The sequence below is a fragment of the Aquarana catesbeiana genome, linkage group LG04 (genome assembly GCF_042186555.1).
Source record: "Aquarana catesbeiana isolate 2022-GZ linkage group LG04, ASM4218655v1, whole genome shotgun sequence".
NCBI classification, from domain to species: Eukaryota; Metazoa; Chordata; class Amphibia; order Anura; family Ranidae; genus Aquarana; species Aquarana catesbeiana.
The window spans coordinates 421,322,857-421,349,077 of record NC_133327.1 but is presented as its reverse complement, the minus strand read 5'-3'; the positions used below and the strand labels follow the sequence as shown (position 1 = coordinate 421,349,077).

Sequence of the window (26,221 nt, the reverse complement as noted above, 5' to 3'; positions counted from 1 at the left end):
ATTTGTTATTCGGTGCGTTTAGGACTACAAGTCCCAGATTTGTTATTCGGTGTGTTTAGGACTACAAGTCCCAGATTTGTTATTCGGTGCGTTTAGGACTACAAGTCCCAGATTTGTTATTCGGTGTGTTTAGGACTACAAGTCCCAGATTTGTTATTCGGTGTGTTTAGGACTACAAGTCCCAGATTTGTTATTCGGTGTGTTTAGGACTACAAGTCCCAGATTTGTTATTCGGTGCGTTTAGGACTACAAGTCCCAGATTTGTTATTCGGTGTGTTTAGGACTACAAGTCCCAGATTTGTTATACAGTGTGTGTAGGACTACAAGTGCCAGCTTTGTTATTCAGTGTGTATAGTACTACAAGTCTCAGCTTTGTTATACAGTGTGTGCCGGACTACAAGTGCCAGCTTTGTTATTCAGTGTGTTCCGGACTACAAGTCCCAGCTTTGTTATACAGTGTGTGTCAGCTTTGTTATACAGAGTGTATAGTCAGGTCTAGTCAGGAAAGGGGAAGTGTGGTGCAGTGCGGTGTCCATGTGTACAGTAATGAGTATGCTCCTCCCCCTCCTCCCTCTGGGGTGACTGTGGTAAGGGATGAGGGGAGGATCTTCCTGGATCTGTGAGTCAGGCGTGTCCCGTCTATTGAGAGTACGTTTCCTTGTATTAGAACGAGTTTCCGGTCGGTCTCATAAGGTGGTCGTTGGTCGCACATTCTCTGTGAACAGTTATGGCATCGGTCATTGTTCTCCAGCTCTCATGGGCTCTCCTGTTGTGTGTCACCAATGGAAGGCCCAGTCCAGTCACTGAAGCCGAGAAAGGTAATGTCACTGTGCTGCCTGCACTCCATGTTGTGTTCAGTGTGTGGTGGGAGGGGGGTGTGCAGGATTTACTATACATACACAGTCATAGTGTACATTATAGTGTATATAGGGGACTACACAGACATACTGTATATAGGGGACTACACAGACATAGGGGACTACACAGACATAGTGTACATTGGGGACTACAGTCATAGTGTACATAGGGGACTACACAGACATAGTGTACATAGGGGACTACACAGACATAGTGTACATAGGGGACTACACAGACATAGTGTACATAGGGGACTACACAGACATAGTGTACATTGGGGACTACAGACATAGTGTACATAGGGGACTACACAGACATAGTGTACATAGGGGACTACACAGACATAGTGTACATTGGGGACTACAGACATAGTGTACATTGGGGACTACAGTCATAGTGTACATAGGGGACTACACAGACATAGTGTACATTGGGGACTACACAGACATAGTGTACATTGGGGACTACACAGACATAGTGTACATTGGGGACTACACAGACATAGTGTACATTGGGGACTACAGACATAGTGTACATAGGGGACTACACAGACATAGTGTACATAGGGGACTACACAGACATAGTGTACATAGGGGACTACACAGACATAGTGTACATAGGGGACTACACAGACATAGTGTACATAGGGGACTACACAGACATAGTGTACATTGGGGACTACAGACATAGTGTACATAGGGGACTACACAGACATAGTGTACATAGGGGACTACACAGACATAGTGTACATAGGGGACTACACAGACATAGTGTACATAGGGGACTACAGACATAGTGTACATAGGGGACTACACAGACATAGTGTACATAGGGGACTACACAGACATAGTGTACATAGGGGACTACACAGACATAGTGTACATAGGGGACTACACAGACATAGTGTACATAGGGGACTACACAGACATAGTGTACATAGGGGACTACACAGACATAGTGTACATAGGGGACTACACAGACATAGTGTACATTGGGGACTACAGACATAGTGTACATAGGGGACTACACAGACATAGTGTACATTGGGGACTACACAGACATAGTGTACATAGGGGACTACACAGACATAGTGTACATAGGGGACTACACAGACATAGTGTACATAGGGGACTACACAGACATAGTGTACATAGGGGACTACACAGACATAGTGTACATTGGGGACTACAGACATAGTGTACATAGGGGACTACACAGACATAGTGTACATAGGGGACTACACAGACATAGTGTACATTGGGGACTACACAGACATAGTGTACATAGGGGACTACACAGACATAGTGTACATTGGGGACTACACAGACATAGTGTACATAGGGGACTACACAGACATAGTGTACATAGGGGACTACACAGACATAGTGTACATAGGGGACTACACAGACATAGTGTACATAGGGGACTACACAGACATAGTGTACATTGGGGACTACACAGACATAGTGTACATAGGGGACTACACAGACATAGTGTACATTGGGGACTACACAGACATAGTGTACATAGGGGACTACACAGACATAGTGTACATTGGGGACTACACAGACATAGTGTACATAGGGGACTACACAGACATAGTGTACATAGGGGACTACACAGACATAGTGTACATAGGGGACTACACAGACATAGTGTACATAGGGGACTACACAGACATAGTGTACATTGGGGACTACACAGACATAGTGTACATTGGGGACTACACAGACATAGTGTACATAGGGGACTACACAGACATAGTGTACATTGGGGGCTACAGACATAGTGTACATAGGGGACTACAGACATAGTGTACATTGGGGACTACAGACATAGTGTACATTGGGGACTACAGACATAGTGTACATTGGGGACTACAGACATAGTGTACATTGGGGACTACACAGACATGGTGTACATTGGGGACTACACAGACATGGTGTACATTGGGGACTACACAGACATAGTGTACATTGGGGACTACAGACATAGTGTACATAGGGGACTACACAGACATAGTGTACATAGGGGACTACACAGACATAGTGTACATAGGGGACTACACAGACATAGTGTACATAGGGGACTACACAGACATAGTGTACATAGGGGACTACACAGACATAGTGTACATTGGGGACTACAGACATAGTGTACATAGGGGACTACACAGACATAGTGTACATAGGGGACTACACAGACATAGTGTACATAGGGGACTACACAGACATAGTGTACATAGGGGACTACAGACATAGTGTACATAGGGGACTACACAGACATAGTGTACATAGGGGACTACACAGACATAGTGTACATAGGGGACTACACAGACATAGTGTACATAGGGGACTACACAGACATAGTGTACATAGGGGACTACACAGACATAGTGTACATTGGGGACTACACAGACATAGTGTACATAGGGGACTACACAGACATAGTGTACATTGGGGACTACACAGACATAGTGTACATAGGGGACTACACAGACATAGTGTACATAGGGGACTACACAGACATAGTGTACATAGGGGACTACACAGACATAGTGTACATAGGGGACTACACAGACATAGTGTACATTGGGGACTACACAGACATAGTGTACATAGGGGACTACACAGACATAGTGTACATTGGGGACTACACAGACATAGTGTACATAGGGGACTACACAGACATAGTGTACATTGGGGACTACACAGACATAGTGTACATAGGGGACTACACAGACATAGTGTACATAGGGGACTACACAGACATAGTGTACATAGGGGACTACACAGACATAGTGTACATAGGGGACTACACAGACATAGTGTACATTGGGGACTACACAGACATAGTGTACATTGGGGACTACACAGACATAGTGTACATAGGGGACTACACAGACATAGTGTACATTGGGGGCTACAGACATAGTGTACATAGGGGACTACAGACATAGTGTACATTGGGGACTACAGACATAGTGTACATTGGGGACTACACAGACATAGTGTACATTGGGGACTACACAGACATGGTGTACATTGGGGACTACACAGACATGGTGTACATTGGGGACTACACAGACATGGTGTACATTGGGGACTACACAGACATGGTGTACATTATAGAGTACCTAGGGGAATACAAAGACATAATGTACACTGGGGAACACACAGATATAGTGTACATACACAGACAGTGTGCATTATAGTGTACATAGGGGACTACACAAACATAGTGTACATACACAATGTACATTATACTGTACATAGGGGAATACACAGACATAGTATACAATATAGTGTACATAGGGGAATACACAGATATAGTGTACATACAGAGACATATGCCTCGTTTCCACGGATCGGTTTGGACTGCCTAGAATGGTCCGGCCTATTCAGGTGAGCGTTTCCACTGCAAGTCGGACCGACAGGGGCCATACGTGGGTTTAGAAAAAATGCCGTCATGGCGTCACACGTCCACCAATCAGTGTAAAGTATCGTAGCTCCGCCCTAACCGTACCGTTCCATTTTCGGTCAACTGTGCCCATCTACAGCAATGTCATTTCGGGACCCTTTGGGTTCAGAGACGCCAAATTTTGGCTGCAGCTAGGGGGCATCTAGGAACCCTTAACTCCCGAGTTTGAAGTTTGGGGGACCTATGGCTGCAAATGGGCACAGTGAGGCTGCAAATGGGCATTGTTGACCCTCTTTTCCACTTACAGTAGTTGTGCATTTCTCACCCTCATCTTCTACTCGGGTCACTAAGTTTTTCCCATTTTTTTTTTTTGTGGTAAATTAGGGCTTCGACTTATACTCGAGTATTCTCTGTCTGTCTCTCTCTCTCTCTCTCTCTCTCTGTCTCTCTCTCTGTCTCTCTCGTAGTAAGTGTTGTTGAGTGCATTAATCCCATCCATCTAGGAAACTCTCGTGTTTATTTTCAGTTTTGCTGTACACAAGTTAGAAATTATCCCTAGTTTGATAGATGTTTGTTGTAGTGACTGTACAGGAAATGTTGGTAGTTTTGTTATACTACCTGGAACAGTTGTGTAACCTTCTATTGCCAGTTCAAACAAAATGACCAACTCTTGAAGCCCATCCCCTTGACCTACTTATATTGTCCTTCCTCATGGGGTCTGAACATTGAATCATGGTAGGCGGTCCCATATCTAAACTTATATTCATGTTTTGCATGCTGCCGGCCACTCTAAATTTTTACAGGTGTGATGGAATCACGTGACCAGCTTCCCTTACTCCCAGAATTCAGAGATCAGGTCTGATTGGCCAATTTGCAGGCCTAAATACTTGTCACATGGGAAAAGGATAAAGTCATAACCCTGTGTTAAATAGGAAGTAAACCCTGATGGGTTTTACTTCCTCTTTATTTCCCTGCAAAGGTAAAGCATAATGGGCTACTATGCTTCGCATAGTAGTCCATTATGTGTCACTTACCCGAAACCGAAGCCTGTGATGTCACCGCTGGCTGGAAGCGTCCATCTTTAACCCTCTTCCTTTCGGGGGGCCGCGGACTCTGGCTCTGTGACTGACCAGAGTCACGTGACGTCATGCGTGCGGGAGCCGCCGGTCATGGCACGATTCCTTTAGAAAGGGCACAGTCGTGCCCTTTCTAAAGTGCGCATGCGCCGATGACATCGGCGCAAGCATATATTGTAAATATCTTCGAAACCGTGCAGGTTTAGAAGATATTTCCAGCATCTACAGGTAAGCCGACATTAAGGCAGGTACAGAGTTTACAACCACTTTAACTCTCTCTGACACAGAGGGATTGATATACTATAGGTAGATAGGCTGTTTACTTTGCAAGGGAATTTCCTTATTCACTAAGCCCCAGGGAAAATTACCTTGCAAAGTGAAACTTCACATGCAAAGTGAACAGCCTGTCTGTCTTTAGTAATTCAACCCGAGAGCCTACACAGGGACACAGGGCTCTGACAAATGAATGGAATAACAAAGGAGCATAGGAAAGGTAAATATTAGTAGGGGTGGCTGATCAAGTGAATCTGTCACTCTGCTCTAGATGATCAAAGTGAATGATTCTCTTTAAAGCATTAGTAAACCGCTGAAAAAAAACCAACAACCTGCAAGGCAATAGCATAATGTAGTATTATGCTTCGCATGTAATACTTACCTTAGAACGAGGCTCCTGCAGCTCACCCGGTCACCGCTGAGGGGGCTGACACGTTCCCTTTGCGTTTCTTCAGGGTTTGCGTGCTCTGGCGCTGTGACTGTGCACACATGCACTGCCGATGTCAGCAGCTGCATGAAAGGTGAATATCTCCTAAACCGTGCAGGTTTAAGAGATATTCATTTTACCTACAGGTAATCCTTATTATAGGCTTACCTGTGGGTAAAAATGACCAAGGGGACAATACAACCGCTTTAAAGCTGAAGTTTAGTCATTTTTATTTTATTTTTCTTAAACCCCAGGGATGCTACTTACCAGCAAGGAAATGTGTCCTGTGGGACAGGGGCAGAAAGAGCAACCATGGTTGGCACTTTTGATGAGTAACCGGTGCAGCTGTTGGTAACCCCCAGTTCACTGCTGTGGCCAACAGCACACAGGACACACTTTATTGTTGGTAAATAGTGGTTAGCAAATCTCCCCCTGTGAGTAAACCTTGGTAATCAGTTACAACATAGAGACCTCGTTGGTGGATAGAGAAACTTTTGATAAGTCACATTTGCTTTAACTCGTTTTTAGGGACTTTGGTTCAAATCTCAGCCAGGACACTATCTGCCTGTTCTCCTTAGGTGTGGGTGGGTTTCTTCTGGGTACTGTGGTTTCCTCCCACACGCCAAAGACTTCCTGGTTGGTTAATTGGCCCTAGTATGTGTATGCATATATGTATGCATGTGAGGTATGGAATGTAAGCTCCTTGAGGGCAGGGACTGATGTGAACATACAGTGTGCAAAGCACTGTATAAATTGTTGGTGCTTTATAAATTCCTTAGCTAAATACTGTAAATAGGCGGCTTCATATAGTATTGCAATAGACATTTTCTCAGTTGTATCAAGCTGTTCAAAGTGAGGCTAACACTTTAACCACATTAGTCTAACACTTCCTTTGAAATATTATCGTTCTGTAGTAATGAATGACAATGTTGTACTATACAGATAGAAATTACAACATCTTTAAAGACTCCTGAAACTATGATTAGCAATAGTGTCCGAGAAAACAAATCTTGGTGGGAGATTTCTTGACTTGATTTCTTTTACATAGTTTTCCTTTAAAGTATATGTGAACCTTCACCTCGTAAAACAACACCACTTAGTCTAAAATAGAAATGCAGGGCCAAACTTGTGTGTGTATAACACGCACCCCAAGTTTAAGAGGGAAGTTTAAGGGAAAAAACTTTTAGGAGGAAAGTTTAAGGAAAAAAAAACTTACATTTTAAATGTCCATCTACAGCCTTGTCAGTGTCATTGCAGCATGATCACTGTCCATCTGCAGCCTTGCCCCAAATTGCAGCATGATCGTTTTTTAAATTGTTGCGCCGCCAAGATAGGCAGAGCCAGATGTCCTGTGTATTCGCCTCCTCTTGGCTCCTCTCACAGTCCAGTCCCGCCCCTTGGCCCGGCTCCTATGATGGACACAACACCAGTCCAATGGCGGGATGTAAATGCTAGGAGGCGGGACTGGGCGTGACTGCGAGTGGAGCCGAGCCTACCCGAGTACACAGTACACTCGGCTCTGTCTACTTCGGCGGTGCTGGTTTCCCTCCTTCCCCTCCGAGGCAGCGGTTCGGCGTATAACACACACCCACGATTTTTCCCTGATTTGAAGGAGAAAAAAGTGAGTGTTATACGCCGATAAATACAGTATAAAAAAACATTATAAATATTTTTTTAAGTGAACACATAACCTCTTTTTTAAGCTGCAGGGAGGTGTGTCAGCACAAGTTTTGTTCATTGGAGGACAGGCAGGCTGTGTTCCTAGCACAGCCGGAAAACTGACCACGCTGAAATGGATTTGCTTCTTTGCCTAGTGTGTTCAGTTTGAAACACACAGAGGGACTGGCAGGATCACCAGGTATTTCACACAACTTGGTGACAGAGGTTCTAGCATTCCGCACCATTACTCCTGTTGTTGCTGCCTGAAAGTTTCCTTTACTTTTTGTCTGAAAAGCAGTAAAAGCTGACAGGGATTTCAATCCTTTACAACTATACCAAAAACGGGAAAAAAAGTTTTGGCTATAGATACATTTTAAAGAAAACCTTTTATGGAGCATATGCACACCTACTAATAGCCCCACTCCGGGTAAAAAACAGTTGTGTGGTCTCATGTAAACAAGCCATTACTGACTTGTGAAAGCATCAGATCAAACCAATCTCCATTTGATCGGATTAAAAAAGAAAAAATGTGCACTTGCATTACATAATATATATCCTTCTCACGGACTCCAAGTAAAACTATCGCTATGTTTCACAGCAAATTATGATATAAAAATTAAATATTATGAAGAATTGATTCCTATATTGATTATATACAATATTCAATACATAACGATAAAGTGCCAAAGAGTAGTGATCAAATTCAGTACACCCAAGTGAGGAATTCAAAGTTTGAGATTGAATGCAACTTCAAAATCGCGGCAAAACAGGCGTTTCTAAACGCTGGTTTCAGCTTTTAAAAACATGTTTTCAGCAGAGTTTGCATCGGCGTCTCGTGTGCATGAGGCCTTAGGCCTGGTGTACTCTGCTGCTGCTAAACGGACATTTAGGAGCAGTTGGGCATTTTTTTCAACTGCTCCTGAACTCTCCTCTGTTATCTTATCAGTACATGTACACAGGGTGGTTTATAGTTGTTTCTTTGCAGTTCAGATTAGAAGCTTTTTTTGGAACCCAAAAAAATGCATTCAGAAGCTGTGTTTAAAGGCATTTCAAACACGGCTAAACGCGGTAACTCGCGTTTAGCCGCGTTTCGTTTACAGGCGTTCTTCATTTTTGGCTATTAAAAAAAAAAAATAATTTTTTTTCAAATGCTTCTTAACGCAAAACGTGGCATGTAAACGCGACTAAATGGATGTTTTAAACGTGGGTTACTATCTGTCAAGTTAAATAATTCAGGAGAGGTTGTAAAAATGTCCCGTGTACATGAAGCCTAACCAGTTTTTCGTGTGTTCTATTTGCTGTTTTTTAGAGATGCACCGAAATTTCGGCCCCGAAACATTTTGGCCGAAAATGGCCTTTTCGGCAATTTGCCGAAAGAGAAAAATGGCCGCAAATGGGGCAGGACTTTGTCTGAAGAATTTTAATAGACAGATCACCCGTCCCAGAATTGGGACGGGTGATCACTGGGGACACAGGCAGGCTGGCTGCTCTGGGGACACAGGCAGGCTGGCTGCTCTGGGGACACAGGCAGGCTGGCTGCTCTGGGGACACAGGCAGGCTGGCTGCTCTGGGGACACAGGCAGGCTGGCTGCTCTGGGGACACAGGCAGGCTGGCTGCTCTGGGGACACAGGCAGGCTGGCTGCTCTGGGGACACAGGCAGGCTGGCTGCTCTGGGGACACAGGCAGGCTGGCTGCTCTGGGGACACAGGCAGGCTGGCTGCTCTGGGGACACAGGCAGGCTGGCTGCTCTGGGGACACAGGCAGGCTGGCTGCTCTGGGGACACAGGCAGGCTGGCTGCTCTGGGGACACAGGCAGGCTGGCTAACTGGCTGCACTGGGGACGCAGGCTGGCTGGCTGGCTGCACTGGGGACGCAGGCTGGCTGGCTGGCTGCACTGGGGACGCAGGCTGGCTGGCTGGCTGCACTGGGGACGCAGGCTGGCTGGCTGGCTGCACTGGGGACGCAGGCTGGCTGGCTGGCTGCACTGGGGACGCAGGCTGGCTGGCTGCACTGGGGACACAGGCTGGCTGCATCTGACGGGCACTGGTATGGCTGCATTGATCTCTTGTACCATGTCCGCAGTCTCTGACCATCTCCTGTACCGTGCCCCCAGTCTGACCATCTTCTGTACTGTGTCCCCAGTCTCTGACCATCTCCTGTACCGTGTCCCCAGTCTCTGACCATCTCCTGTACCGTGTCCCCAGTCTCTGACCATCTCCTGTACCGTGTCCCCAGTCTCTGACCATCTCCTGTACCGTGTCCCCAGTCTCTGACCATCTCCTGTACCGTGTCCCCAGTCTCTGACCATCTCCTGTACCTTGTCCCCAGTCTCTGACCATCTCCTGTACCGTGTCCCCAGTCTCTGACCATCTCCTATATAAAAATATTTTAAAAAAAATACGTTTCAGTATCGCTTTTCGGCCTAATGTATTTTTAATTTTCGGTATCGGTTTCGGCACCAAAAAACCCATTCGGTGCACCCCTACGTGTTTTTACTAAGGGATGTGGTGGATTTTATGCCTGCTTTGCAGGGAAACAAAATCCACCACATCCCTGCTGACAGAATGGAGCCCTGCCTTGTTTACCTAGGCTGAGCTCTGTTTTGTGTCTTTCCTCGCCGATCAGTGGGTGCCGGTAGACATCTGTTGCTCGGCACGCGCTGATCGGCCTGTGGTGTGTCTAAGCACAGCCACGGTTCCAGGGGAGGGGGGGTAAATTTTACTTGAGGTTTAGGTCTGCTTTTAACCACCTGCCGACCACCGCACGCCGATGTATGTCCCTTTTTCAGGACGGATATCATTATGGCAACAGCTAGCTGCCATAACCCCGGTATTCACGTTTTCGGCCGGCGGTCGGCTACAAGATAAAAGTGGTCTCTGCGGCGGATGCGCCGTGAGATCACTTTTATCGGTGGCAGGAGGGGGGCCCCCCCTCTCGCTGCGATCCGGTGCCCTCCGCTGCTTACCGGAGCCGTCGGTAGCGGAGGCGATCGCGTCCTCTCACTTGCTTGGAGTGTATGGAGACGAGTGAGGGGAAGATGGCCCCCACCCGCCTCCTGACACTGCGAGGAGGAAGCAACGTCATAACGTCACTTCCGCCCATATGTCTTAAAGGGACATTTTTTCAAATGACATATATTTTTTTTTTTTTTTTTTTTTTATTGCATTTAAGTCCAAATATGAGATCTGAGGACTTTTTGACCCCAGATCTCATATTTAAGAGGACCTGTCATGCTTTTTTCTTTTACAAGGAATGTTTACATCCCTTGTAGTAGGAATAAAAGTAACCCAAATATTTTTTTGAAAAAAGAAACAATCATTAAATAAATAAGAAAAAAAAAAAATTTTAAGACGCCCCGTCCCGATGAGCTTGCGCGCAGAAGCGAACGCATATGTGAGTAGTGCCCGCATAAGAAAACGGTGGTCAAACCACACATGTGAGGTATCGCCGCGATCGTTCGAGCGAGAGCAATAATTCTAGCCCTAGACCTCCTCTGTAATGCAAAACATGCAACCTGTAGAATTTTTTAAACGTCGCCTATGGAGATTTTTGAGGGTAAAAGTTTGACGCCATTCCACGAGCGGGCGCAATTTTGAAGCGTGACATGTTGGGTATCAATTTACTTGGCGTAACATTATCCTTCACAATATAAAAAAAAATTGGGCTAACTTTACTGTTGTCTTATTTTTTTATTTTTTTTTTTTCCTAAAAAAGTGCGCTTGTAAGACCGATGCGCAAATACGGTGTGAAAAAAAAGTATTGCAATGACCGCCATTTTATTCTCTAGGGTGTTAGAAAAAACAGTATATTATGTTTGGGGGTTCTAAGTAATTTTCTAGCAAAAAAAACTATTTTAAACATGTAAACACCTAAATTCCAAAACAAGGCTGGTCTTTAACCACTTGCCGACCGCCTAACGACGATATACGTCGGCAGAATGGCAACGTACCTGTACGTGATCTGCCTCCCACGGGCGGGAGGTCCGATCGGACCCCCCCCCGGTGCCAGCGGCGCTCGACATTTGTCTGCGAGCGTTGAGAGGCGAGGGGGAGGCCATCCGATCGTGGCCCCCCCCCTCGCGATCGCTCCCAGCCAATGGGAATCCTCCCCTGCCTGTGTGTAGTACACACAGGCAGAGGATGTGATGTCCTCTCTCCTCGGCTCGGCAGTTTCCGTTCCGGCGCCGAGGAGAGAAGACATGTGAGTACACACGTACACACACACACACACACACACACACACACACACACACACACACACACACACACACACACACACACACACACACACACACACACACACACACACGAACATGCCAGGCATACTTTACACCCCCGATTCCCCCCCCCCCCCCGATCGCCCCCCAATCACCCCTCTCCCCCTTCCTGTCACACTGACACCAAGCAGTATTTTTTTTTTTTCTGATTACTGCATGGTGTCAGTTTGTGACAGTTAGAAGTGTTAGGGTAGTGAGTGTTAGCCCCCTGTAGGTCTAGGATACCCCCCTAACCCTCCCCCTAATAAAGTTTTAACCCCTTGATCACCCCCTGTCGCCAGTGTCGCTAAGCGATCATTTTTCTGATCGCTGTATTACTGTCACTGGTGACGCTAGTTAGGGAGGTAAATATTTAGGTTCGCCGTCAGCGTTTTATAGCATCAGGGACCCCCATATACTATCTAATAAATGTTTTAACCCCTTGATTGCCTCCTAGTTAACCCTTTCACCACTGATCACCGTATAACCGTTACGGTTGACGCTGGTTAGTTCGTTTATTTTTTATAGTGTCAGGGCACCCGCCGTTTATTACCGAATAAAGGTTTAGCCCCCTGATCGCCCGCGGTGATATGCGTTGCCCCAGGCAGCGTCAGATTAGCGCCAGTACCGCTAACACCCACGCACGCAGCATACACCTCCCTTAGTGGTATAGTATCTGAACGGATCAATATCTGATCCGATCAGATTTATACTAGCGTCACCAGCAGTTTAGGGTTCCCAAAAACGCAGTGTTAGCGGGATCAGCCCATATACCTGCTAGCACCTGCGTTTTTCCCCTCTGCCCGGCCCGGCCCAGCCCACCCAAGTGCAGTATCGATCGATCACTGTCACTTACAAAACACTAAACGCATAACTGCAGCGTTCGCAGAGTCAGGCCTGATCCCTGCGATCGCTAACAGTTTTTTTGGTAGCGTTTTGGTGAACTGGCAAGCATCAGTGGCCTAGTACACCCCGGTCGTAGTCAAACCAGCACTGCAGTAACACTTGGTGACGTGGCGAGTCCCATAAGTGCAGTTCAAGCTGGTGAGGTGGCAAGCACAAGTAGTGTCCCGCTGCCACCAAAAAGACAAACACAGGCCCGTCGTGCCCATAATGCCCTTCCTGCTGCATTCGCCAATCCTAATTGGGAACCCACCGCTTCTGCAGCGCCCGTACTTCCCCCCATTCACATCCCCAACCAAATGCAGTCGGCTGCATGAGAGGCATTTTCTTTATGTCCTCCCGAGTACCCCTACCCAACGAACCCCCCCAAAAAAGATGTTGTGTCTGCAGCAAGCGCGGATATAGGCGTGACACCCGCTATTATTGTCCCCCCTGTCCTGACAATCCTGGTCTTTGCATTGGTGAATGTTTTGAACGCTACCATACACTAGTTGAGTATTAGCGTAGGGTACAGCATTGCACAGACTAGGCACACTTTCACAGGGTCTCCCAAGATGCCATCGCATTTTGAGAGACCCGAACATGGAACCGGTTACCGTTATAAAAGTTACAGTTACAAAAAAAGTGTAAAAAAAAAAAAAAAAAAAAAAACACATACAAAAATATAAAATAAAAAAAATAGTTGTCCTTTTATTGTTCTCGCTCTCTATATTCTCTCTATTGTGCTGCTCTTTTTTTACTGTATTCTATTCTGCGATGTTTATTGTTATTATGTTTTATCATGTTTGCTTTTCAGGTATGCAATTTTTTATACTTTACGGTCTACTGTGCTTTATTGTTAACCATTTTTTTGTCTTCAGGTACGCCATTCACGACTTTGAATGGTTATACCAGAATGATGCCTGCAGGTTTAGGTATCATCTTGGTATCATTCTTTTCCACCAGCGGTCGGCTTTCATGTAAAAGCAATCCTAGCGGCTAATTAGCCTCTAGACTGCTTTTACAAGCAGTGGGAGGGAATGCCCCCCCCCCCACCGTCTTCCGTGTTTTTCTCTGGCTCTCCTGTCTCAACAGGGAACCTGAGCAAAAACATAATGAAGAGAAAAAAAAAAAAAAAAGCACCCCTGTCCCCCCTGCTCTCGCGCTAAGGCGAACGCAAGCGTCGGTCTGGCGTCAAATGTAAACAGCAATTGCACCATGCATGTGAGATATCACCGCGAAGGTCAGATCAAGGGCAGTAATTTTAGCAGTATACCTCCTCTGTAAATCTAAAGTGGTAACTTGTAAAGGCTTTTAAAAATGTATTTAGTTTGTGCGCAGTTTTAAAGAATGTCATGTTTGGTATCCATGTACTGTACTCGGCTTAAGATCATCTTTTTTATTTCATCAAACATTTGGGCAATATAGTGTGTTTTAGTGCATTAAAATTTAAAAAAGTGTGTTTTTTTTTCCCCCAAAAATGCATTTGAAAAATCGCTGCGCAAATACTGTGTGAAAAAAAAAAAAAATGAAACACCCACCATTTTAATCTGTAGGGCATTTGCTTTAAAAAAAATATTGTACATAATATATACATAATGTGTGGGGGTTCAAAGTAATTTTCTTGCAAAAAAAAATAATTTTTTCATGTAATCAAAAAGTGTCAGAAAGGGCTTTGTCTTCAAGTGGTTAGAAGAGAGGGTGATGTGTGATATAAGCTTCTAAATGTTGTGCATAAAATGCCAGGACAGTTCAAAACCCCCCCAAATGACCCCATTTTGGAAAGTAGACACCCCAAGCTATTTGCTGAGAGGCATGTCGAGTCCATGGAATATTTTTTATATTGTGACACAAGTTGCGGGAAAGAGACAAATTTTTTTTTTTTTTGCACAAAGTTGTCACTAAATGATATATTGCTCAAACATGCCATGGGAATATGTGAAATTAAACCCCAAAATACATTCTGTTGCTTCTCCTGAGTATGGGGATAGCACATGTGTGGGACTTTTTGGGAGCCTAGCCGCGCACGGGACCCCGAAAACCAAGCACCGCCTTCAGGATTTCTAAGGCCGTAAATTTTTTAATCCACTCTTCACTGCCTATCACAGTTTCGGAGGCCATGGAATGCCCAGGTGGCAAAAAAACCCCCAAATGACCCCATTTTGGAAAGTAGACACCCCAAGCTATTTGCTGAGAGGTATAGTGAGTATTTTGCAGACCTCACTTTTTGTCACAAAGTTTTGAAAATTGAAAAAAGAAAAAAAAAATTTTTTTTTCTTGTCTTTCTTTATTTTCAAAAACAAATGAGAGCTGCAAAATACTCACCATGCCTCTCAGCAAATAGCTTGGGGTGTCTGCTTTCTGAAATGGGGTCATTTGGGGGGGGTTTGTGCCATCTGGGCATTCCATGGCCTCCGAAACTGTGATAGGCAGTGAAGAGTGAAATCAAAAATTTACACCCTTAGAAAAAGTCCCACACATGTGGTATCCCCGTACTCAGGAGAAGTAGCTAAATGTATTTTTGGGTGCAATTCCACATATGCCCAGGGCCTGTGTGAGCAATATATCATTTAGTGACAATTTTGTGCAAAAAAAAAAAATGTGTCACTTTCCCGCAACTTGTGTCAAAATATAAAACATTCCATGGACTCAACATGCCTCTCAGCAAATAGCTTGGGGTGTCTACTTTCATGGTTATGCCATCTGGGCATTTTATGGCCTTCAAAACTGTGATAGGTAGTGAGGAGTAAAATCAAAAATTTACGCCCTTAGAAATCCTGAAGGTGGAGATTGGTTTTCGGGGCCCTGTACGCGGCTAGGCTCCCAAAAAGTCCCACACATGTGGTATCCCCATACTCAGGAGAAGAAGCTACATGTATTTTGGGGTGCAATTCCACATATGCCCATGGCCTGTGTGAGCAATATATCATTTAGTGACAACTTTTTGTAATTTTTTTTTTTTTTGTCATTATTCAATCACTTGGGACAAAAAAAATGAATATTCAATGGGCTCAACATGCCTCTCAGCAATTTCCTTGGGGTGTCTACTTTCCAAAATGGGGTCATTTCTGGGGGTTTTGTACTGCCCTGCCATTTTAGCACCTCAAGAAACGACATAGGCAGTCATAAATTAAAGGCTGTGTAAATTCCAGAAATTGTACCCTAGTTTTTAGGCGCTATAATTTTTGCGCAAACCAATAAATATACACTTATTCACATTTTTTTTACCAAAGACATGTGGCCAAATACATTTTGGCCTAAATGTATCACTAAAATTGAGTTTATTGGATTTTTTTAAGAGCAAAAAGTAGAAAATATCATTTTTTTTTTTCAAAATTTTCGGTCTTTTTCCATGTATAGCGCAAAAAATAAAAACGGCAGAGGTGATCAAATACCATCAAAAGAAAGCTCTATTTGTGGGAAGAAAAGGACGCAAATTTCGTTTGGGTACAGCATTGCATGACCGCGCAATCAGCAGTTAAAGCGACGCAGTGCCAAATTGTAAAAAGTGCTCTGGTCAGGAAGGGTGTAAATCCTTCCGGGGCTGAAGTGGTTAACCACTAGGCGTCCACGCTATAGCCAAAAAAGACGGCTACAGCGCTGACTCCAATTGCCGGGAGGGCGTCCCTGGACGTCCTCCTGTTTACTTCCGCATTGCGCGCTCCCGCGGGCGCGCATCGGGGAAGTTCTGTGCTGGCCGTGTCCCTCGGACACAGCCAGTCACAAATCGCTGAAAACGGGCAAACATAGCGGCCGTTTTCAGCGCGATCGGCGGTGCCAATGAGAGACGATCTCATATGTAAACATATGAGATCGTCTCTCATCGCCGGTGTTCTGTGGCTCTTCCTCCTCACACAGAGACAGCTTGTGAGGAGGGAGAGCGAACCGCTGCGGCGGTAAGTGAAAAGAAAAATAAAAAACGAAAAAAAAGTGTCACCACTGCCGTCATGTCCCTGCTGTCATGTCCCTGCCATCTGTCCCCACTGCCACGTATTAGTGCCATCTGTCATCAGTGTCACTTGTCATCAGTGTCACTTGTCATCAGTGTCATTAGTGCCATCTGTCATTAGTGCCATCTGTCATTAGTGCCATCTGTCAGCGCCACGTGTCATCAGTGCCACGTATTAGTGCCATCTGTCATCAGTGCCACGTATTAGTGCCATCTGTCATCAGTGCCATCTGTCATCAGTGCCACGTATCAGTGCCATTTGTCATCAGTGCCACGTCAGTGTCACATGTCATTGTCCTGGTTCTCCAGGGCCTTCAAATAGGTAGTCAACAAATTAGATGTGTAATTTATGCTCCTAGAACACGTGATGCTGCATGTTGGGCCTCTCTATGTGGCCAGGCTGTGAAAAAGTCCCACACATGTGGTATCGTAATACTCAGGAGTAGCAGAATGTATTTTGGGGTGTTATTTGTGGTATACACATGCCATGTGAGAGAAATAACCTATTACAATGACAATTTTGTGGGGGGAAAAAAAAAATCTTCATTTTGCAAAGAATTGTGGGAAAAAATGACAACATCAAAAACCTCACCATGCCTCTTACTAAATACCTTGGAATGTCCACTTTCAAAAAAGGGGTCATTTGGGGGGTATTTCTACTTTCCTGACTTGTTTGGGTCGCAAGAAATGAAATGGGCCGTCAGTGCATCAGATGTGATCAATTTTTTATGATTTGCTCCATAACTTGTAGACTCTATAACTTTCACACAGACCAAATAATATCCACTAATTTGGGTTATTTTTACCAAAGATATGTAGCATTATAAATTGTGGCCAAAATTTCTGAAGGAAAAATTACTAACTTGCAAAATTTTATCACAGAAACAAAGAAAAATGCGGTTTTTTTTTTCAAAATTTTCGGTCTTTTTTCATTTATAGCGCAAAAAATAAAAAACCCAGAGGTGATCAAATACCACCAAAAGAAAGCTCTATTTGTATGAAAAAAGAACAAAAAATTCATTTGGGTACAGTATTACATGACTGAGTAATTGTCATTCAAAGTGTGAGAGCGCTGAAAATTGGTCTGGTCACGAGGGGGGTTTAAGTTTCCAGTTGTCAAGTGGTTAAGTGGACCTGTGGCTAGGCTATGGACAATGAAGTACTTACATAATATTAGGAAGCAATAAATGAGCTTAAACACAAGCCCATGCTGACTTTGAGAATTCAAACTGCACGGAACCCCCTTGAAGTCTATAGGGGGTGATGGTGGGGGCAATCGTGTTTTTAAATCCAGGGCATTATGAAGAGAATGACCAAGATATTGTTATATCGAAAAGGCATGGAAAGCTGGGCACATGTACCAATGGCAAAAAGACATACAATGGTGGGAGGACCTTTTATGCACCTTTTGAGGGTGACAGTGAAGGTAAATCCTCAAACTGCAGGCTTGTGACATGTTTCTAAAAGTGATGCATGGTATTCAAAAAAGGGTACCAAAAGCTATATAGCCGCCACTGCAAATCCTGTTATTATAGCACAGTATCTTTCCAGTCACAGAATTGTTAGTGCTCCCAAACAGCTTCAACACCCACTGACAATATGGTTGCCATAGATGAGCCGACTCTCTTTTACTGAGGAGTGTGGATTATCAATTCCATCAGATTAACCGGTTGCCAAATGTATAACTTACATATACAGCGGCTCTGCTGCACGGGATCATGTACCTAGTACTTGATCTTGCACTTCCGGGTCTGGGACACGCATGCCCGCTGCTGGCGACCCGCTCCCATTGTGATTATAAACAGGGGGAGCTGTTCTGCGGGTACCGTGGACTCAATGTCCGCCGGCACCCGCTGATCATTGGGCAGAGAGCCAGAATGGCAATCTGCCTGTGTAAACAAGGCAGATCGCTGTTCTGTCAGTAGGAAAGGAATTGATTCTGTGTCCTGCAAAGCAGGAACATGGATCAATGCCTTACCATAGTAAAAGCACCTCCCCCACAGTACACAAGCACTGGCTAGGCACACAGCTAACCCCCCCCAGATTTCCCCTGATGTTAACCCCTTCCCAGTCAATGTCATTAGTACAGTGACAGTGTATATTTTTAGCACTGATCACTATTAGTGTTACAGGTCACCCAAAAGTGTTAGTGTCCGATTTTTTTTTTCCACCGCAATATCTCAGTCCCATAGTTTGTAGACGCTATAACTTTTGCGCAAACCAATCAGTATATGCTTATTGTGATTTTTTTTTTTTTACATTTTTATTATTGGATATGTTTTATAGCAGAAAGTAAAAAATGTATTTTTTTTTTTTTAATTGTCTGTCCTTTTATGTTTATAGCGCAAAAAATAAAAAACGCAGAGGTAATCAAATACCACCAACAGAAAGCTTTGAGTACAGCGATATATGACCGTGCAATTGTCAGATAAAGTAACGCAGTGTGGTATGGCAAAAAATGGCCTGGTCATGAAGGGGGGTAAATTTTCCAGAAGTCAAGTGGTAACGGCAAGGCTATGCAGTGCATTATGGGTTGTTTGTTGCCTCAAAAAAGTTTAACGACTCTGCAGGACACTTCCCCCATGTGAATGAACCTCAAAGTGACACTAAGGCCTCATGCACACGGACATTTTTACAACCGCTTTTTTGAGCGTTTTTTGCAGCTTAAAAAGGCCTGTCTATGTTAGTCTATGGCTTCATGCCCACCTAGGCGTTTTTGAGCTGCAAATGGCATAGGCGTTTTTAAGCTGTAAAAAAAAAACCCCAGGACCAGTGGGTTCTGAGAGACGTTTTTCAGCTGTAAAAACGCTCTAACGCTCAAAAACGTCATTCACTATTCATTCACCGTTTTTTAACGTTTTTGATCCATTGAAAAAAAAAAAACATTTTTGAAAAAAAACAAAAAAACACTAACGCGGAAAAACTCTCAAAAACGCTAAAAACCACTATTGCAAAAACGTTGAGAAAAGTTTAAAAAAATCACTGCAAAGATACTGGCGTTTTCATAACGTTATTTTAACATCCCGTGTGCATGAGGCCTAAAGGTTAGATTTTTATTTTTTTAAAATAACAAACATGTCATATCTCCACTGTGCAGCTTGTTTTGCACAGAGTGTCCCCGAATTGCGTCTTCTGGGGTCCCCCGGCGGCTCTCCTAGCTCCTCCCTGTCTCAGATAACCCCCTGGGAGAAGCACTCTCCCGGGGGGTTATCTTGCTGGCGCGCTTGCGAGTCCTGCATTCGGAGTCCATAGCCGCCGAGTGCAGGACTCGGCCTCAGCGCCATTGGATTTGATTGACAGCAGCGTAAGCCAATGGATGCGCTGCTATCAGTCTATCCAATGAAGAGCGAGAAGCCTGGGCAACGATCGAGCGCGAGACTTTCGAGGGCTCGGGTAAGTAAATCGGAGGCCGGTTATTATCAGATGTTTTTTCACCTTAATGCACATCCACAATTTTTACAACCTTTTTTAATCTACAACAAAAATATTTTCAGTTCACGTTTTCAATATTTCTTATTCATGTTTTGTTGCATAAATATTTTAGTTCAGGGCTTGACAAATTTTCTTGGAATCTAGGAGCCAGCTAAAAAAGTTAGGAGCCAGGTTTTTTTTTTAAACGACCGACAAAGCTTTATTTTCAATATAAAAAAAACTAATCTTAAATTTACACAGAAAGACCGCCCCGCTAGCGGCCGAATAGCGCCACTAAAACGACGGTAAAGCGGAGCTAAAAATAGTGCCGCTTTACCGCCGACGCCCCCCGCGGCTCGGTGTGAAAGCGCTCTAAGGGTCCGATCAGGTCTGCCTGAAAAACGGACAGGCGAACCTGATCAGACAGCCTGTGGGAAAGGGGCCAAGCAGGGAGATAACAAATAAATTAATTTTAATTAAGAAAAAAAAAAACAGTTTTTACTTTAAAATTTAAATAAATAAAAATAAAAGCTATTAAGAAAAAAAAAAAAAAAAAAAACAGTTTTTACTTTAAAATTTAAATAAATAAAAATAAAAGCTATTAAGAAAAAAAAAAAAAAAAAAAGGCTATCCCCACACTCACTTTCTTCTCTACTTTGGGAAGGAGATGGGCGGGTAGTGAAAACAGGCAGGTATCCATTATCCATTAGCATTGCATTAGCATTGCTGGTTGTAATACCAACGGCCACCACAAGATGGCGCCAGATTCCAGAAGGACCGAAGAAGGCCGCAAAGCCGCGGCCTCAATTACCGGCGGCACGACGCGATCGCACGGAGGGGGGGGGGTCGGAGTCCGCACGGACACAGGATACCCCCAGCTGTGCCGCCCCAGGCGCCAGGTCGCTAATTCTAGTCGCAAATGCGACCTGGCGCCCGGGGTTTGTCGAGCCCTGTTTTAGTTATGTGAAAAACTTTTTACTGGTTACTTCCTCTTTTGGTTTTTACACTGTTTCTTGGAACTGTGTCAGCATACATTTTATTACCAGATTTAAATATTCACATACTTGCCCATGGGACTAAATGTTTTAAGGCTTAAAAATACTGAGATCTTTCTATTTATGCTGCGATAGACTGAATGCTAGCCTCTTGCCTACCGACTATGGACCCTGGCATTTTTGAGGGAGCTACAAGCATTTAGGAAGCTGTTCTGTTATGTAATGCAAAAGGACATTATTAAAATGGCCATGATGGTCTCTGCCAGCAAGCCACCCCTGCCACAATGTGTTTTTGAAAGTAGGTCTCCTGCTATTGTCTAAAGGTGTTCTGTGTTTGTACTTATAATGTGTATTGCACTGGGTGAAGCTCAGTGAACGCAAGTCTGACCTGTAGTGAGATCCTGATTAATCAAAGCATTGTCTAGTTGTGAATTCCCATTCACCTATTGTTTCTGTCTGGGTGGGCACTGAGTCATCCAGGTGGCTAATTAACATAATGTTTATAGTATATATGTGTTGTTTTTAATTATTATCCTGTGTGCAGTTTGTATTGTTAGGGTAATATGATTAGGAGGGGTATGTCCTCCTGTGGTGTATATATTCTGTGTTCGGCTGGCCATACATACATTATACAATATTCATATTCAATTTTCCTTTAGATTTACCAAAACCATATAATATGAGGTCAGACCTAGGGCTCCAACTAACGATTATTTTCATAATCGATTAGTTGGTCGATTATTGTTTTGATTAATCGATTAATCGGTTAATAACCTTAAAAAAAAGTGTGGTGTATAATTTAGTTAGTATGTAAAGTTTTTTAAAAAAAAACAATGTATTCTTAAATATCTCTATGCAGTGGTAAATATAAACAACCAACTATATGGTTACGGAGCAAAATATTAAATCCACTCTGAGAATAACAGACAGAAGAGATATACTATATATACACTATTAGAAGAGAAATACAGTTTTTTGGCCAATTTGTTATTGGGCAGATTAAAAAATACAAATTGCTGCAAAAACGAATTACATGCTTTTCTGCAGCTTCTCCATTGAAGTATATTGAACCAAAAAAGCACCATTTTGCGTTAAAAAAAAAAAAAAAAAAAAAGTCCCTGACCCTTTCCAAATACGCAGCGGCTGAAAGAAAGTATAGTTGTGAACGTGTCCCATAGAAAACCATGTTAAATGAATTGTATTGTGTTTCTGAAAAAAGCACCAAAAAACACAAAGATGTAAACCAGGTCTAAAATGTTTAGTAACATAATGGGGTTAAAAAAAACTAAAATGAGCCCTTTATAGTACAAAAAAAGCAAATGATCACTACTGTAAGGGGTTCGTTTTTTTTACTGTAGAACTGTGAAAGTAATATTTACAGTAGCGATTATTTGCTCTTTTTGTACTATAAAGGGCTAATTTTATTATTTTTAACCCCATTATGTTACTGGCCGATTAATCGATTATGAAAATAGTAATTGATTCATTTCATAATCGATTAGTTGTCGATCAATCGATTAGTTGTTTCAGCCCTAGTCAGACCTAAGCACTTTCAATGTGTATGCAATCGGGCAGGCCCTTATACTACATAGTTGAAGGTAAATCTAAAGGAAATTGAATTAGAAAATTGTATAGTGTATGGCCAGCCTTAGTTTGTTCAAATAAATGTGTTCCTGCTTTGCAGCCAAACGAGTCCTGCCTAGTTCGTTGTTGCAGTATGTGGCTATAATATCTGATATCTATCTTCAGACTAGAGGAAGCGTCAATTTATGCAGCGCTTTACATATACATTATACATTGTACATTCACATCAGTCCCTACCCTCAAGGAGCTTACAACCTAAGGTCCCTAACACACATTCATACATATACTAGGGCCAATTTTTTAGACAGGATCCAATTAAACTAACAGCAGGTCTTTAGAGTGTGGGAGGAAACCGGAGTACCCGGAGGAAACCCACGCAGGCACAGGGAGAACATGCAAACTCCAGGCACATGGTGTCGTGGTTGAGATTCGAACCAGTGACTTTTTTGCTGCTAGGTGAAAGTGCTACCCACTACACCACTGTGCTGCCCTAGCCTTCATATGCCTTCATGGGGGTCTTTAGGAGTGTATTTAAAGTGGTTCTAAATTCCAATTGTTTTTTTACCTTGATGCCCCACTACTTGTGACCTCTCGGCCCCTCAAACACTTACCTGGCTTTTCTACTGATCCAGTGCTAACCCATCTGCCGCGCCACTGCTCCCTCTTCTTAGTGTCACAGGAGACACAGAGCAGCAGGATAAGGGAACTAGGATAATATCTTTTATTGTAATGGAAAAAAGAGGCTTTACAATCACTTTTAACTACCTGCCGACTGCTCACAGTAAATATACTGTGAGCAGGTAGGCAGGTATAGGCATGATCACGTACATGTATGTGATCTGCCTTCTTTTGGGTTTGGGGCGCATGTGTGCAGTGAATGCAGTGAATGGACAGAGCACAAGTTTGGCAGCTGATTTAAGCCAATGATTTTGGTCCTTTTTTTTTTTTTTTTTTTTTTTTTTTTTTTTTTTTTTAAAGAAATTGATATTGCCATTTATTGCCATACAAAATGTCAACTTCACACTCTTAATCACAAAAAATATATTTTTATAAAGAGATTTCTGTAAACAACTTCAATAATAGCCTGATAGAACTAAAAACTATGGGATATACAGTATCTCACAAAAGTGAGTACACCCCTCACATTTTTGTAAATATTTTATTCTATCTTTTCATGTGACAACACTGAAGAAATTACACTTTGCTACAAAAAAGTAGTGAGTGTACAGCTTGTATAACAGTGTAAATTTGCTGTCCCCTCAAAATAACTCAACACACAGCCATTAATGTCTAAACCATTGGCAAAAAAAGTGAGTACACCCCTAAGTGAAAATGTCCAAGTTGGGCCAAGTTAGCCATTTTCCCTCCCAGTGTCATGTGACTCATTAGTGTTTACAAGGTATCAGGTGTGAATGGGGAGCAGGTGTGTTTAAATTTGGTGTTATCGCTCTCACTCTCTCATACTGGTCACTGGAAGGTCAACATGGCCCCTCATGGAAAAGAACTCTCTGAGGATTAAAAAAAAAATTGTTGCTCTACATAAAAATGGCCTAGGCTATAAGAAGATTGCCAGGACCCTGAAACTGAGCTGCAGCACAGTGGCCAAGACCATACAGTGTTTTAACAGGACAGGTTCCACTCAGAACAGGCCTCGCCATGGTCGACCAAAGAAGTTGAGTGCACGTGCTCAGCGTCACATTCAGAGGTTGTCTTTGGGAAATAGACGTATGAGTGCTGCCAGCATTGCTGCAGAGTTTGCAGGGGTGGGGGGGTTAGCCTGTCAGTGCTTAGACCATACGCCACACACCGCATCAAATTGGTCTGCATGGCTGTTGTCCAAGAAGGAAGCCTCTTCTAAAGACGATGCACATAAAAGCCCGCAAACAGTTTGCTGAAGACATCTGTATGCTAGTCCGACGGGCAAAAACCGACGCTAGGGCAGCTATTGGTTATCAACTTCCTTATTTTAGTCCAGTCGTACGTCATCGCGTACGAATCCGTCAGACTTTGGTGTGATCGTGTGTAGGCAAGTCCATTCGTTGGGAAAGTCCGTTGGAAGTCCGTCGTATAGTCCGTCGGACCAGTCCGGTCAAAGTCCGCCCGTGTGTACGCGGCATTAGGCTTCTTTCCCACGAGGCGGATCCGCTGCCACGGAGTCCGCCTCTTTCCGCCAGTTCAGCGGGAGATCTCTCCCTTGAGCCCGCTGAGCCGGCGGATGACAAGTCCCTCTCTGCTCACTCAGCGGGGAGGGGCTTGTCGAGTGCCGCTGCTTCCTATGGATAGATCGGACGAAAACGGACAGCATGTCTGTTTTCATCAGACCTCACTCGATCCGATCCGCCAGGGACGGATGTGAACGTAGGGCCATCCGTCTGCTTTTAGCAGATCGGACCGGGTCGGATGTCAGCGGACATGTCACCGCTGACATCCGTCGCTCTATAGCCTAACGTGGAGCGCCCGTTCAGGTCCGCCGACAAAACTGACAAGGTCCGACAGTGTGAAAGGGGCCTTATACAAGCTGTGTAAGGCCAGAGTGCAAATTGTCATGGCGTTAGTGGTAGTAATTCATGCTCCATCTTTGGTATTAGGGGGCGTAATAGAGCTCCGTTGGTGTCAATGGGAAGAATGGTACCCCAGGGGACAGATAAAGGCAAGCAAAGGGCTGCATGCTGCCCCTATGCCACAGTTTGGAGACCACTGCCCAAGACTGATGGCATAAATATGGCATTAGCATTTCTGATTTCAATTTAGAAGTCCATTCCGAGGTTCATACTCAGAACTGCCACCTAGTGGCATTTATTCCAAAGGTCCATTAGGGTCCATGCACACTGGGCATAAAAAAATGCTACTTATCTACTTATACTGGCTTTTGGCATTTTTTTCTTAAAGTGGATGTAAACCCAATGTCATCCTTTCTAAACTACTGCTATAGGGGTTATCTATAAGGATATACATGCCTCCTGCATGTATCTTTACCTGTGAAATGTCTCCCCTCTGTCTGTTATGAGACCCGAAAAACTGCAGATTCTGTGGGTGGGTCTGTTGTCTGGAGCTCGGTGGGTGGAGTTGTGATGTCAGTAGACTCCCCGCCCACCTCTACACTCCCCTTGTCAATATGCATTTTCTCCTGTGTATTTCTTACACTGAACTTCTGCTATGATCTCTAACATCCAGTGAAAAGACAGGAAAGTAACCACATGACTTCAGCATGCCAAATCATGCTGAGGTGTGGAACAGCCAATCCCTGCAGAGCTGCTGAAGAAAGGAGTGGGGGTGGGAATTAAAAAATAATGCATGTCTTAGGCTAGTGCACAAGAAATGTAAATCACCTGTCACTCACAGCAAGGGGGAGGATTTGACAAAGTTTTTCTCTGTTAAGTTTTTTCTCACTGAGCAATAAGAGAGGATTGCTCAGAGCTGGATTAACTCTT

General features: G+C 43.9%; 1 protein-coding gene across 1 annotated transcript in view; it reads left to right on the top strand.

Annotated features, from left to right (window-relative positions):
* Positions 1-562: 562 nt before the first annotated feature.
* Positions 563-26,221, top strand: part of IFNGR1 (interferon gamma receptor 1) — a 64,922-nt gene continuing 39,263 nt past the window's right edge. The window contains exon 1 of the mRNA XM_073627355.1: positions 563-818. Coding sequence (XP_073483456.1) covers positions 728-818 — 91 coding nt within the window. The 5' untranslated portion in view covers positions 563-727. The remainder of the gene's footprint in view (positions 819-26,221) is intronic.